Below are 13,772 nucleotides of genomic sequence, written 5' to 3'. Positions count from 1 at the left end.
TGTGTAAGTTTACCCTCCCCCTGAAACGCTTGAACCAACCCCTACTTGTAACAAATTCTTCATCACAAGCATCTTCATTGCATATGCAGCTTTTAAATCACTGAAAAGGCTTCACGCCTTTACTTGCACTAAGCCAAGGCTAATAGGAATATTCGGCTGATTTTGATCCTCTAACCAATTTACCAATAGCCTTTCCATTTCGATAATTAAACCACTGCGTTGCTGAGTGATAATTGTCGCTTTCATCAGGACAGAGACTTTTACATTCTCCATTACTCTCCCCTTGCCCTTTATAATTGTCCCGATCGTTGACCGACTGTAGCCTAACGCTTTTCCAATATTTGTTGGTGTTTCACCTCTCTCCGATCGCTTTATTATTTCCACTTTCGTTTCAATCGTGATCGTTTTCCTTTTCTTCGATGCATCACTATCACTTGCATCAGATTTACGCTTTGGAGCCATGATCACGAGGGTAAACACACGGAAAATTTAAGTCAAAACACAACGCACACAACAGTGTTTGCGCGATTCTTCTTAAAATGGCGACGACGGCATGCCGTTGTTCTCCCTCGGGCCGACGAACCGCTGAAATGGCGCAGTGTTTTGAGCGTCGCGCAATGTTGTCCGCCCGTTCGTGAGTACGAACCATTGTCTGTAACTCGATGTTTTAAAATAATAGGCTTTACGGAGGTCGGTACGTAAGGACGGGCGTTCGTAAGTCTGGCGTTCGTAGCCCGGGGACTGTATCAATACATGATTTAACACACATGTCCTCATTGTGAACTGAATATCTCTGAAATTTAATGTCACTCAACTGCAAACACAACTGCCCAACAAAAGGAGTACAGTCACCGAGTAATACAGATCACGTGATGCTTCTTTGAGATTGACCATAGTCAGCTTTTAAACAAAGTCAATTAGTCTTAAAGTGGAAGAGATTGAAGAATTATCTGTTAGTTATACTTGAGCCTTTTCTGTTATGGATACGAAACATTCGAGCGCATAAATTCCGGCCATCTGTAAGAAAGTCCAATAGATCTGCAGTGAGTGTCGATTTCCTCATCTGTGTGAATGGTTTTCCCTATTTCTATGCAATGAAGAACTATTGAAAAAAATAGATTCTGCTGGGAAATGTGCGCCATGTTCCTCTAGTTCAGTTACAGTATCAATTGTGTCTGTCGTTTTGAGCCCAAATACTGTTAGACATGTTTCAGACGCTGATTACCTATGTTAGACTGCACCTATAAAGCCATTAAATTCTGTTGTAGACTGAACGAGTTGCTAATACGTGAACAATGTCAAATAGAAACGTTTCTTTCCTGTCAGTGAGTCAAAAAAAAGATCAGCATATCTTATTTTACAGAAAACATTTGAGGCCGAGGTCAGAGCAAAGATAAAATGGCTGGAATATCGAGATTCGGATGATGTTCAGCAACAAACTGAAATCATGCAGATTTCACTCACCCTTCATGATGAAGCTTCATGAATGTTTCTGCCCGGTTTGGAAGTGGGGAGGTTCACGTGTGAGGATCAGCCAGAACCACTGCACTACAGAAACAAGTTAAAGCATAGCGCCCGAAATTGGCCTGACTACAATGTTCAACTGCACTGTGTTGCTGCAGGTTCTAATGGTTAGATTGAGAGCCCATGTTACTTAGTACAAGAACACATCCGTTACTGTCAAACTGATATCTCAACTTACGTTATACTTCAAAATTAAAAAGTGTTCGTCTGGCAAATGTCTAAGAGAGCAATCATTTCTGCTCAATCATTAATGCATCATTCTCATCTTCCATCGAATAACTTCAGACAGTTTTATCCAGCATTTGACGTTATTAAACATTTAATATCAATACATTTATTTAGCACAAATGTCCTCATTCTGATTTGAATGTCTCTGAAATATACAACAATGATTGGAAACATGATTGACAAAAGCAATCGAGTCCCTGGGTAATACACATCCCAAGGTCGTTATTCGAGATTGACTACAATCATCTTTTAAGGAAAATGAAATATCTTTCAAGGCAAGAGATTTAAGAATGATCTGTTTGTTACACTTGATCCCTCTTTACACTGTGTGTGAAACATTCTGGCGCCTCAATCTCGTTCATCTACAAGAAGACCAGCAGGTCCGCACTGATTCTCGATTTCCTCACCTGTCTGAGTGTTTTTTTCCCAATTTCTTTATCATGAAGAACACTTTTAAAAATATGCTTCTGGGAAATGTGCGTCACTTCCTCCAGTTCAGTTACATTATCACTTGTGCCTGTTATTTGGAGCGCACAACAGTTTTGGACATGTTAGTTTGCACCTGGAAACCGATTAAATTCTGTTGTAGACTGAACGAGATGCTGATTTGTGCACGTCTTCAAAATGGAAACGTTTTTTTCCTTTCAGTGCTTCAAAAAATTCAGCATTTCTTATTTGACAGCAAGTTTTTGAGGCCGAGGTCAGAGCAAAGATAATATGGCTGTAACATCGAAGTTCGAACAATCTTCAACAACAAACTGAAAACTGACAGATTTTCCTAACCCTAAACAAGAAAGCTTAATGAATGCTTCTGCCCGGTTCCGAACGACGTTTTGCGTGTTAGGCGAACTTGATAACCAGTACACTACAAAAACAAATGATAGCATTGTGCCCCAATTGGCCTGACTACAATGTTCAACTGCAGTGTGCTGCTGCAGGTTCCCATGGTTAGATTGAGGACCCATGTCACTTAATAAATGAACACGTCCGTTACTTTCAACCTGATATCTCAACTTATCTTGCACTTCAAAATTAAAAAGCGTTCGTCTGGCAAATGTCGATGGGAGCAATGCTTTCTGCTCCATCATTAAAGCTTCATTCTTATCTTCCTTTGAATAATCTCAACTAATTGTACTGTGTATTTGTTTCGCTTTTCAATATTTAATATCAATACATTATTTAACACATGTCCTCATTATGAATTGAATATTTCTGAAATTGGATTTCCTTGAATGAACGCTTTGGTAAAGCGTTTGACAAAGTCCCTCATGGTAGGCTGGTGAAAAAGATTGGATCTCATGGGATAAAGGGGGAGGTGGCTAGATGGGTGGAGAACTGGCTTGGTCACAGAAGACAGAGGGTGGTAGTGGAAGGGTCTTTTTCTGGCTGGAGGCCTGTGACTAGTGGTGTTCCGCAGGGCTCTGTATGGGGACCTCTGCTGTTTGTGATTTATATAAACGACCTGGAAGAAGATGTAACTGGGGTGATCAGTAAGTTTGTGGACGACACAAAATTGGCAGAACTTGCAGCTAGTGAGGAGCATTGTCACAAGCTACAGAAGGATATAGATAGGCTGGAAATTTGGGCAAAGAAATGGCAGATGGAGTTCAATCCTGATGAATGCGAAGTGATGTATTTTGGTAGAAATGATGTAGGGAGGAGCTATACGATAAATGGCAGAACCATAAAGGGTGTACATACGCAGAGGGACCTGGGTGTGCAAGGCCACAGATCCTTGAAGGTGACGTCACAGGTGGAGAAGGTGGTGAAGAAGGCATATGGCATGCTTGCCTTTATAGGACGGGGCATAGAGTATAAAAGTTGGGGTCTGATGTTGCAGATGTATAGAACGTTCGTTCGGCCGCATTTGGAATACTGCGTCCAGTTCTGGTCGCCACACTACGAGAAGGACGTGGAGGCTTTGGAGAGAGTACAGAGGAGGTTTACCAGGATGTTGCCTGGTATGGAGGGGCTTAGTTATGAGGAGAGATTGGGTAAACTGGGGTTGTTCTCCCTGGAAAGACGGAGGATGAGGGGAGGCTTAATAGAGGTGTATAAAATTATGAAAGGCATAGATAGGGTGAACGGTGGGAAGCTTTTCCCCAGGTCGGTGGTGACGTTCACGAGGGGTCATAGGTTCAAGGTGAAGGGGGGGGGAGGTTTAACACAGATATCAGAAGGACATATTTTACACAGAGGGTGGGGGGGGGGCCTGGAATGCGCTGCCAGGCAAGGTGGTGGAGGCGGACACACTGGGAACGTTTAAGACTTATCTAGACAGCCATATGAATGGAGTGGGAATGGAGGGATACAAAAGAATGGTCTAGTTTGGACCAGGGAGTGGCACGGGCTTGGAGGGCTGAAGGGCCTGTTCCTGTGCTGTATTGTTCTTTGCTCTTTGTTCTTTGAATTGCAAACTTAACTGACTAATAAAAGGAATCGAGTCACCGGGTAATATAGATCTCATAGTGCTTATTTGTGATTAACCATAAACAAGGTCAACTATTTTGAAATGGACGAGATTGAAGAATTATGTGTTAGTTAAACTTGTGCCTTTTTTTATTATGTGTGTGAAACATTCAGGCGCATAAATTCCGGCCATCTAAAGGAAAGGAATCGTCCACCCTGCCAATGTGGCAAATGGAAGACGTGAAATGGTGAGTTCATGTGTTTGTTTACCGAAATGTAAGTCACGTGCAGTTTGTTACTTAATTGTCCCCCCGGAGACTTTAATCAAAATAAATGAGGGACTCATTGAATGTGTCCCAGAGCTAAGTTTTAAGCTTCTGAGAACCCTCTAGTTTTTGAGAGACGATGCACGGACCAGCGAAAGGTCTCTTCTTTGCCATTTGTTATCCCGTTCTTGCTGGTATTGGTGCTCCTGGTAAGTGATGGATCACAAATAAGTTGTTAACGTTGTTTAAAAAGAACAATAAATTGGGTTTCTTCTCTTTCTGGAACGGGCTCATCGTATCTACGACTCAGCAATGATGAGTTTACGGGACTTCAAACGGGTACCAACATATGTCTGTGCCTGCCTTGTTTGATATTATGCCATGCAATGGTAAATTCAATGATTTATTTGATTGGATCATGGAATATTCCAAGACATTATTCAAATTACTGTGCTGCACACAAAGATTGAGATGCATTTTATTGGGTTGCCTAATTTGGACTATAATTGATGGCTTTGCATCTGTTATATTGTCGACTTTGAGTTTCATTAAATGTAGTAAAATGCGCTGGTGTTCTGAATGCCATTCTGGAATAATACCGCATAACAGCGAAGTAGCATGCATTTCCATGCAATGATCTTATTACAGCATCGGCGAAATAACTATTACATTGCATTCTTTGAATTAGATGAAATTGAATACTAAAACAAATCTTACAGTGATTACAAGAAAGTACAGCGCGACGTCTGCAACGATTTAATAATTACAATACCGTGATTTATTACTGGGCGGCCCTCAATGTTAATGCGGTTATAGGAATTATTTAAGGAAAGGTTTCAAGGGGATGCTCCGGTTTCCTCCCACAGTCCAAAGATGTGCAGATAAGATGGATTGGCCACGCTAAATTGCCCCTTAGTGTTTGGGAAACTCACAAGCGTAAATGCATGAGGTCATGTGGTGAGCGCCTGGGTGGGAAAGTTGTCAAAGCAGTTTCGATGGGCCGAATGGCCTCCTTCTGCACTGTAGGATTCTATGAATGGAAAAGCAAGATTTTAAATCTGCTATGCATGTTTTTCTTGTGCTGGTACGTTTCGTACATATTGTTTTAGATATTTTTGTTGGTGTCCATGGCAAGGTCAATATATATTGCTCATCTCTCGTTGCCAGTGGAAAAGGTAAAGTTGCTCTTGTTTCTTCAGCCACTGCAATACGTATGATGAGGACTTTAACAAAGACATTTAAAACCCAATGGCCTAAGTAGGTCAAAGAGATAGGTTACAAGGAACTCCTTCAGAAGAAAGGCGAAAAACAGCTGCTGAGAGGGAAGTTCAAGAGATTAGCGCGTCGACATCTCGAGGCGTAACTATTGTCAATGGCGGGTTAAACAATACGGACACACAACGGGACAAAGTTGGAGGTAAACTGTGAACTCAGTTGGCAGCAAGAAGTTACAGGCACCTAGAATGACGGGACTAGGGAGGGATTTAAAGATGAGAAGGATGAGAATATTAAAAACGAGACATTGCTCGACTGGGAACCAATGTAGAACAGCGAGCATGCACTTGATCGATGCACTGGGCCTGTCTTGAATAACAGCATCAGCAGCAATTGCTTGAAATTAGATAATTTGGGAAACTAACCGCAAACTGACCAGAAAACAGAGTTTGTGGCGGGCTCAGATTTCAATGCTGTCTACAATGACACATGTTTTGTTCAGCATTGGATATCTAACGAATACCAGTTGCAGGAGTCTGGAGGTGACAAAGGGTTAGATCAGGACAGATTCGGTAACTGATTGGATGAGTCAATAACTGGTATTTCGAATTTGCGCGGTGACACCTGTCGTGTTTTTATCTCTCACAGCCAATGTGTGGGCGATTATAGTCCTATGCCGAGGACGGTGCGGACTCTCCCGGTGCATCACATTTTACCTGGTGGCGATAGCGGTGAGCGATTTCCTGATCATCATTACTGCCGGCATCCTCAACCGCATCGGCCGCATCTACTTTTCTAACAGTGTCCTGTCCACCACCCCTGCGTGTAGAGTTAGTTCCTTGCTGGTCTTTGCCACACGGGATGGGTCAGTTTGGCTGACAGTGGCTTTCACCATCGACCGTCTCATCGCCATCTGCTGTCAGAGCCTGAAGACCCGATACTGCACCGAGAAAACAGCATTGCTGATTATAGGAATAGTCTGTGCCCTGAGCTGTGTGAAAAACGTCCCTTTCTACTTCGTCTACCAGCCCTTGTACATTCTAGATGGGGTGCCCTGGTTCTGCGACATCAAGATCACCTTCTACACATCTCCCACCTGGCTGGCCTACGACTGGCTGGACCACATCTTAACCCCCTTTCTTCCATTCCTCCTCATCCTGCTACTCAACAGCCTGACTATGAGACACATATTAGTGGCCAGCAGAGCTCGCAGGAGACTCCGAGGCACAGAGGACCACGGAGACCCGGAGATGGAAAACCGCAGGAGATCCATTGTCCTGCTCTTCACCATTTCCCTTAGCTTTCTTCTCCTGTGGGCCACCTATGTCGGACATTTCCTCTACGCACGGCTCGCAGGTGCGGGCTACCTCACCAGCCTGGATTTCAATGATCCAGACTATATCCTTCAAGAGACAACTAACATGCTCCAGTTAGTAAGTTCCTGCAACAACGTCTTCATCTATGCAATCTCCCAGAACAAGTTCAGAGAGGAGCTGAGGAAATTGCTGATCTGTCCATTCACCATGCTCACTCGTGTCTTTAAACAGTAGGAAAAAAATATTAATTATTTCCCAGGACCATGAGAGCGCCCCAGTGTGTTTCTGTCTCTGTGTCTCTTTGTCTGTTTGTCTGTCTATCTCTCTCTCGCTCTCTTTCTCTCTCTCTCTCTCACACACACACTCACACATATACTTACACATACACACACTCAAACACACACATGCACACACACACACACCCACACATATACACACACACGACTTTGGAAGTCCCACTTTCAACATCCCACCCTTCAAGTATTTAGGGCACAAACCTTAGTGTTCCGTATTGTCAATACCGAAGGAGTCCTGAACTCAGTCGTGGTCCAAATACTGGATGAGATGCTAAACCACGGTCTGTGTTTGCCCTCTCAAATGCAATGTTGTAATATTAAAACCAAATTTTGGTCACCCTCATTTAACACCACAGAAATAAATGTTTACTTATTTCTCACATTACTTTATTTTGTGTGGGGGTGCGGGGAGAGGTTCCTGCTCAGTCGACGTTTGCTGCGGCGTTTCCTGCATTACATCAGCAAAGAATAAAGATCAAATAAAATTACAGCACAGGAACAGGCACTTCGGCCCTCCAAGCCTTCACCGACTATGCTGCTGTGTGAACTAAAACCCCTCACCATTCCGGGGATCATTTCGTTCTATCCCCATCCTAACCATTTATTTTTCAAAACGCCCCTTAAACGTCGCTATCGTATCTGCTTCCAATACCTCCTCTGGCAGCAAGTTCCAGGCGACCACCACCCTCCTGTAAAACACTTACCCCGTACATCTCCTTTAACCCTTGCCGCTCGCACCTTAAACTTAAGCCCCCGAGTAAGTGACTCTTCCTCCCTGTGTATACGTTTCTGACTATCCACTTTGCCCATGCCCCTCATTCTCTTGTAGACTTCTATCAGGTCCCCCCTCAGCCTCCATCGTTCCAGTGAGAACAAACCAAGTTTTGCCAACCTCTTCTCATGTCCTCTCCTAATGTCCTCCATACCAGGCAACGTTCTGGTAAATCTTTTTTGCACCGTCTCCAAAGCCTCCACGTCATTTTGGTAGTATGGCGGCCAGAATTGAACACTATATTCCAAGTGCTGAAATGGCACATTTTAAAATTGGGACGTCCGAAGTCGTGAAATGCAGCACATAAATAATCTATCTTCTTTGGTTTATTTGTTCCTTCCTTTCTTTCATTCTTTCTTTCTTTCATTCTTTCTTACTTTCTTTCTTTCTTTCTTTCTTTCTTTCTTTCTTTCTTTCTTTCTTTCTTTCTTTCTTTCTTTCTTTCTTTCTTTCTTTCTTTCTTTCTTTCTTTCTTTCTTTCTTTCTTTCTTTCTTTCTGTCTTTCTTTCTGTCTTTCTTTCTTTCTCATCTTCTGGATGTCAATAGCGTTATTCACGACCTGAGACCTCCCGAATCATCTTTAACAGTGCATGAAGTATTTTTTAAAGAAGTGCTGCAGATAAGTTGTGCAGCAGCATGTCCAAATCCCATTTGGATCACTGATTGCCACCCATCCATTCATTGCTTGCCGTTTGAGAGTGAATGAGTGCTGCTGGAGGCGGGTGGGGGGGGGGGGGTATGTGATTGGGGGTGCCTCAAACTTGGTCTCCTGTAACAGAAACAATGACATAGGATGCTCGAGAATAATAGAAACAAAAGAGTGGAACTGATCCAAAATATGCCCCGATGTAATCACAAAACAGGATCAAAACCCCTTTAAAAATGTTGGGTTTTATAAAATTCAGGCAAGGTTTACTATTTTCATAGCAAAGGTAGGAACTAATGTAATACCGGCCTGAGCACGTTCTGCTTCATTTAAGGCTGAAACAGATTCTCAGACTATGAATGGAGTCACTGTCTCAAATACATTGGTAACTGAACTCGATCTTGTGCGATTCAAACAAATGCAAGGCCTTGCGCAATAATAAATAAGGCAGTGCCGAGTGCAATACAATTATCAATGTTCAATTGCAAACATTAAGAATTGTGTCATAGAGTCAAAGAGGTTTACAACATGGAAGCAGGCATTTCGGCCTAACTTGTCCATGCCGCCCAGATTTTACCTTTAACCTCGTCCCAATTGCCCGCATTTGACCCATATCCCTCTATACCCATCTTACCGAAGTAACTGTCTAAATTCTCCTTCAAAGACAAAATTGTACCCGCCTCTATATTAACTCTGGAAGCTCGTTTCAGACTCTCACCACCCTCTGAGTGAAAAAAGTGCCCCTCTGGACGCTTTTGTATCTCTCCCCTCACACCTTAAACGTTTGCCCTCTAGTTTTAGACTTCCCGACCTTTGGGAAAATATGTTGACTATCTACCTCGACTATGCCCCTCATTATTTTATCGACCTCTATAAAATCACCATTTTTCTTTTGCTTTTTGCAAGTAAGGACACTCTAAATACCATACATGCTAACATGTCATGCCGATACATACATATTTCATGATACACAAAGACACACACGCAAAGAATTGGTGGGGCACAACACCTGTGTAAACTGATAAACTGCAATGATGACATATCTTTCTAGTTAGTGCAATATGCGGTTTAATATTGATCACATTAATCCTGTCCTTCAATTTCACTCATCTCTGGAAGTTTGTCACAATATCGACCCGAATGTTTGAACCAAACGTCATTAGGATCTCCAAATGCGTTTTACAGCCAATGAATTTGATTTCAAGTACAGTCGATACTGTGATGCAGGAATTATTATTGACACAGAGGGAGGCTGGGAGGTTCAATTCTTCATCAGGAAGTTTTGCCAATCTGGCACTAACGCGAATAAAAGAATGCAAGAATCGGGTACATTCCAGATAATTTCCAGTATGGTTAATAATATGACGAACATCAGTTCACAAAATAAACAATATGTCATTACATCTCCTGATGACATGTCAAGGAGCAAATCTTATTGTACACAATATTAGTGCCCTTCTTCGGACTTGTCAATTTCATGACACCATGAAATACAGTGGCACAGTGGAGGCGATGGTGTAATATTATTATCGCTAGACCATTAATCCAGACATTCAGCTAATCTTCTGGGTGGCAGGTTTCGAATCCCGCCGCGGCAGCTGAATTTGAATTCAACAACAAAACCTGGAATTAGAAATCTGTTGTTGACCATGAAACCATTGCCGATTGTTGGATAAGCCCATCTGGTTCACAAATGTCCTTTAAGGAATGAAACCTGAGTCCTTGCCGACACAACAATGTAGTTGACTCTCAACTTCCCTCCAAGAGCAAATAGAGATGGGCAAAAAATTCTGGCCAGCCGTCGATGCCCATGTCCCACGGGATGAATTTAAAAATGTTTACTGTCTAAATTTCCTTTGCCACAAAGTCTGCAATTTGGATGCAAGCTCCTAGATATTCCATCGTATGAAGTGACAAACATATTTCCTGTAGTCCCAATTGTCATCTGTTGTACCAACACACTGACAGTTTGGGATATCTTTGGCCACACCTGAAGTGCTGGAGCATCATCCATTGGAATGCAGTCTAAAAATTTCTTCCTTTTTGTGCAAAACTTGTGACATGATATTTTGTCGAATTATTATTAACGCTGGATTATTATTACTGTTCACTTTTTATTCTTTTTACCATTTGTAACTGTTGCTGTTTGCATGACGGCTGTGCTTAATTGTTTCAGGTTGCTGGTATTCAGTGTCATAATGCATGTTCATTTTATTCATTTTAATAATTCCATCTTTCAAAAGATTGTATTAAGAATTTGTTACGAGTGGAATATTGTCATCGTCCCATCTCGCAAAGACTCATAACAACCATAATGTATGAGTATGTGTGTGTATGTGTGCACTAATTATCAGCAAAGCTTATTATAAGTCCAGTAGGTTATACGCAGATAAAATGAAAACATCCCTCTACAATCTGGCACCACATTATAAGACAGGTATAGCACACGTGTGATGCAATACAAATCTCCCTCTACATTATCTGATCACTCATCCCCAGATTCAGTATCGCATGTGTTCGAACCAAACGGTAGCCCTGACCAACGTGAGACCTCCCGAGCCTGGAAAAAGTACATAGAGATGGGGAGTCATACCGACAGATGGTAAAAGTAACAAAGTGAGGGAGGGTCGGCCCACGATTGTGTGGGGCGGTGGACTTGATGAGTAAAAGAAATTCGAGCAAAATGAAAGTTTAAATTTTAACTGTACCCAGTCAGCGATATTCTACTGAACCGGCATGCAGGCCGTTGATACTTTTCTCTCCGAAGTTGATATGATATGTTACGAATTCAAATCTTGGAGCTGAACTCCAGGACTTTAGATTGTAAAGCTATCAGCTTCAGGAACGTCGGAAAATCCAAAGGACCAGACCAGAATCCTCAGGAGATGTTGATATCAACACGACGAAAGAACATGATGATAGAGGTGGAGAGAATGGTCAGGGCATGAAGGTTTGATGGCCACTGGTAGATCCCTGGGGTGATATTTAGCGAGTTGAGGGGGATGGTAACAGCGGAAATGTAGTAGCCAGAAAGAATCCCTGAGGTGATGTTCAGTGAGTTCAGGGGATGGAGTCAGAGGGAATGGAGTCGGGAGAGAAAATCCCTGGGCTGATGCTCAGTGAGTTAAGGGCGATGCTGTCAGAGGGAATGGAGCCGGGAGAGAGGATCTCTGGGGTGATGTTCAGTGAGTTCAGGGGATTGAGTCAGAGGGAATGGAGCCGGGAGAGAAGATCCCTGGGGTGATGTTCAGTGAGTTCAGGGGATTGAGTCAGAGGGAATGGAGCCGGGAGAGAGGATCTCTGGGGTGATGCTCAGTGAGTTCAAGGCGATGCTGTCAGGGTGAATGGAGCAGGGAGAGAGGGTCCCTGGGATGATGTTCACTGAGTTCAGGGCGATGGTATCAGAGGAAATGGAGCAGGGAGAGAGGATCCCTGGGATGATGCTCAGTGAGTTCAGGGCGATGGTATCAGAGGGAATGGAGCAGGGAGAGAGGGTCCCTGGGATGATGCTCAGTGAGTTCAGGGCGATGGTATCAGAGGGAATGGCCGTTTATTGGGGATAATGCTTCATCGAAAAAGAATCAGAGGGACAGTGTTAATTGATACAAAAAGGACAGCTTGAAGCAGACAGTCACTGTGTTCACCAGAAAGTGGAGCGTGTGCATTTCCAACAGAACATGGGGCAACCTATCTATTTGTGTCTTTAAGACAAAATGCGAAGCTGGACTGTCTATGTCAGAATGAGCCGTACTCTCTGGGAACACCTCCCATAATTTCTGCTGATTTGTTGTTTCAGATTGACCTCAGCATCTGGGAATTTCTGCGTGTTTTCCCCGAGTGTATCTCATAGGCCGTAATGGTTGGCAATCATTTGGAAATGTGTACTCGATAACATGTCTTTCCGGTAAACATCCAAATCTCTCATGTTTCATACCCCACTGTTCTCCCCGAGATTTATCATCTCGCCTGTGGCGCCCCTGCCTTTGAAGTATTTAATGGGACAATCGGGAAAGAGATTTACTCTGATACCCTGTGCTGCAGCGATCTTTGCAGTGTTAGGTGGGACAGTGTAAAGGAAGATTTCTTCTTCCATATACTGTGCTGAATCGGACTCTGATGAAGCAGAGCCTTAGGTGATGAGAATTGCCTGACACTCGAGGGTGACCGACCAGTTCATGTGTCAAATCACCGAGGTTCTCCTCGCTGTTCAATCATTCTGTCTCTGGAGTTTATCATCAAAAAAGGCAGAGGTGAAGGTGTCTCTACACAGATGATTCACTGGGTGGCGCAGTGACTCTTTCACTGATCTTTCACTTGCGTTCAGCCACGTCCCAGACAGGACTGGGGAAAAATACCTTTCTGGGAAAAGGGGGTAACCGTGTAATCGGGAAAATGGAGCTGTGTCGATGGACTTTGGAGAAAGGAGTTAAGAAAAGTCAGAATTGGTTGATTTTTCATTCAAGATTTATTTAAAATTTTCAGAGAACGTTGAACAGAAGTTTCTTTTAAAGTTGACAAAAGTGAACATAACGATCTAGCTTCACATTGAGAATAGAACACATCTGCTCCGAGCTGCCCAATATATGTACAACTCTTGCAGACACAAGAAAGCTTAAATAGGAGCTAACCACATCGGGACATGAACAATTGTGAATCAGGAACGAGAAAAATCATTGATGTATACATGAAATTTAAACTGCAGGGAAACTGTCAACGACAGTTTACATTACAATAAAAAAATACCTCGTACATTTCATATCGAAAACTGAAATACCGACCACGCTTGTCTTAGTTACAAGTGCGGAATGATAAACTGAGAGAATTTTACTGTTCGAGTCACCGGGAGCAGATATTGTATTTGAGTCATACGGAGATCTTAATAATCAGCTAAGGGAAATCTACAGCGTCCAAAATTCAACCCGTCACTTGATCTGTAAAAGAGAGATACAACAATGAAGCACATGTTTATGATGCGGGGTATTAATGTTAGAGTTTTTAATCAATAAAACATTCAGAACATTTTCAACTCACTTCTACCAGTTTCAAATGTGGGTGAATTGAATCATCTCACCTTCACCAGAGTGACAGCAGTGCTGTAGA

The 13,772-nt window shown here is 42.8% G+C and overlaps 1 protein-coding gene across 1 annotated transcript; it reads left to right on the top strand.

The window, feature by feature from the left end:
- The first annotated feature begins 4,566 nt into the window (after window positions 1-4,566).
- LOC144484823 (putative G-protein coupled receptor 139) lies at window positions 4,567-7,192 on the top strand. Its single transcript, XM_078203185.1, has 3 exons — window positions 4,567-4,636; window positions 5,537-5,602; window positions 6,291-7,192. Exons 1-3 carry the CDS (start codon window positions 4,567-4,569, stop codon window positions 7,190-7,192), a joined length of 1,038 nt encoding a protein of 345 aa, XP_078059311.1.
- The last annotated feature ends 6,580 nt before the right edge of the window (window positions 7,193-13,772 follow it).

This window comes from Mustelus asterias, unplaced genomic scaffold (genome assembly GCF_964213995.1).
Source record: "Mustelus asterias unplaced genomic scaffold, sMusAst1.hap1.1 HAP1_SCAFFOLD_129, whole genome shotgun sequence".
NCBI lineage: Eukaryota > Metazoa > Chordata > Chondrichthyes > Carcharhiniformes > Triakidae > Mustelus > Mustelus asterias.
This window is presented reverse-complemented; position numbering and strand designations above follow the sequence as displayed.

Bases quoted from the DNA above. Each gene is read 5' to 3' on its own strand.
- LOC144484823 (XM_078203185.1), top strand. From the start codon at position 4,567: ATGCACGGACCAGCGAAAGGTCTCTTCTTTGCCATTTGTTATCCCGTT. The intron at 4,637-5,536 runs GTAAGTGATGGA...ATATTGTTTTAG, and splicing joins TGCTGGTATTGGTGCTCCTG to ATATTTTTGTTGGTGTCCAT. The intron at 5,603-6,290 runs GTAAAGTTGCTC...TATCTCTCACAG, and splicing joins TCTCGTTGCCAGTGGAAAAG to CCAATGTGTGGGCGATTATA.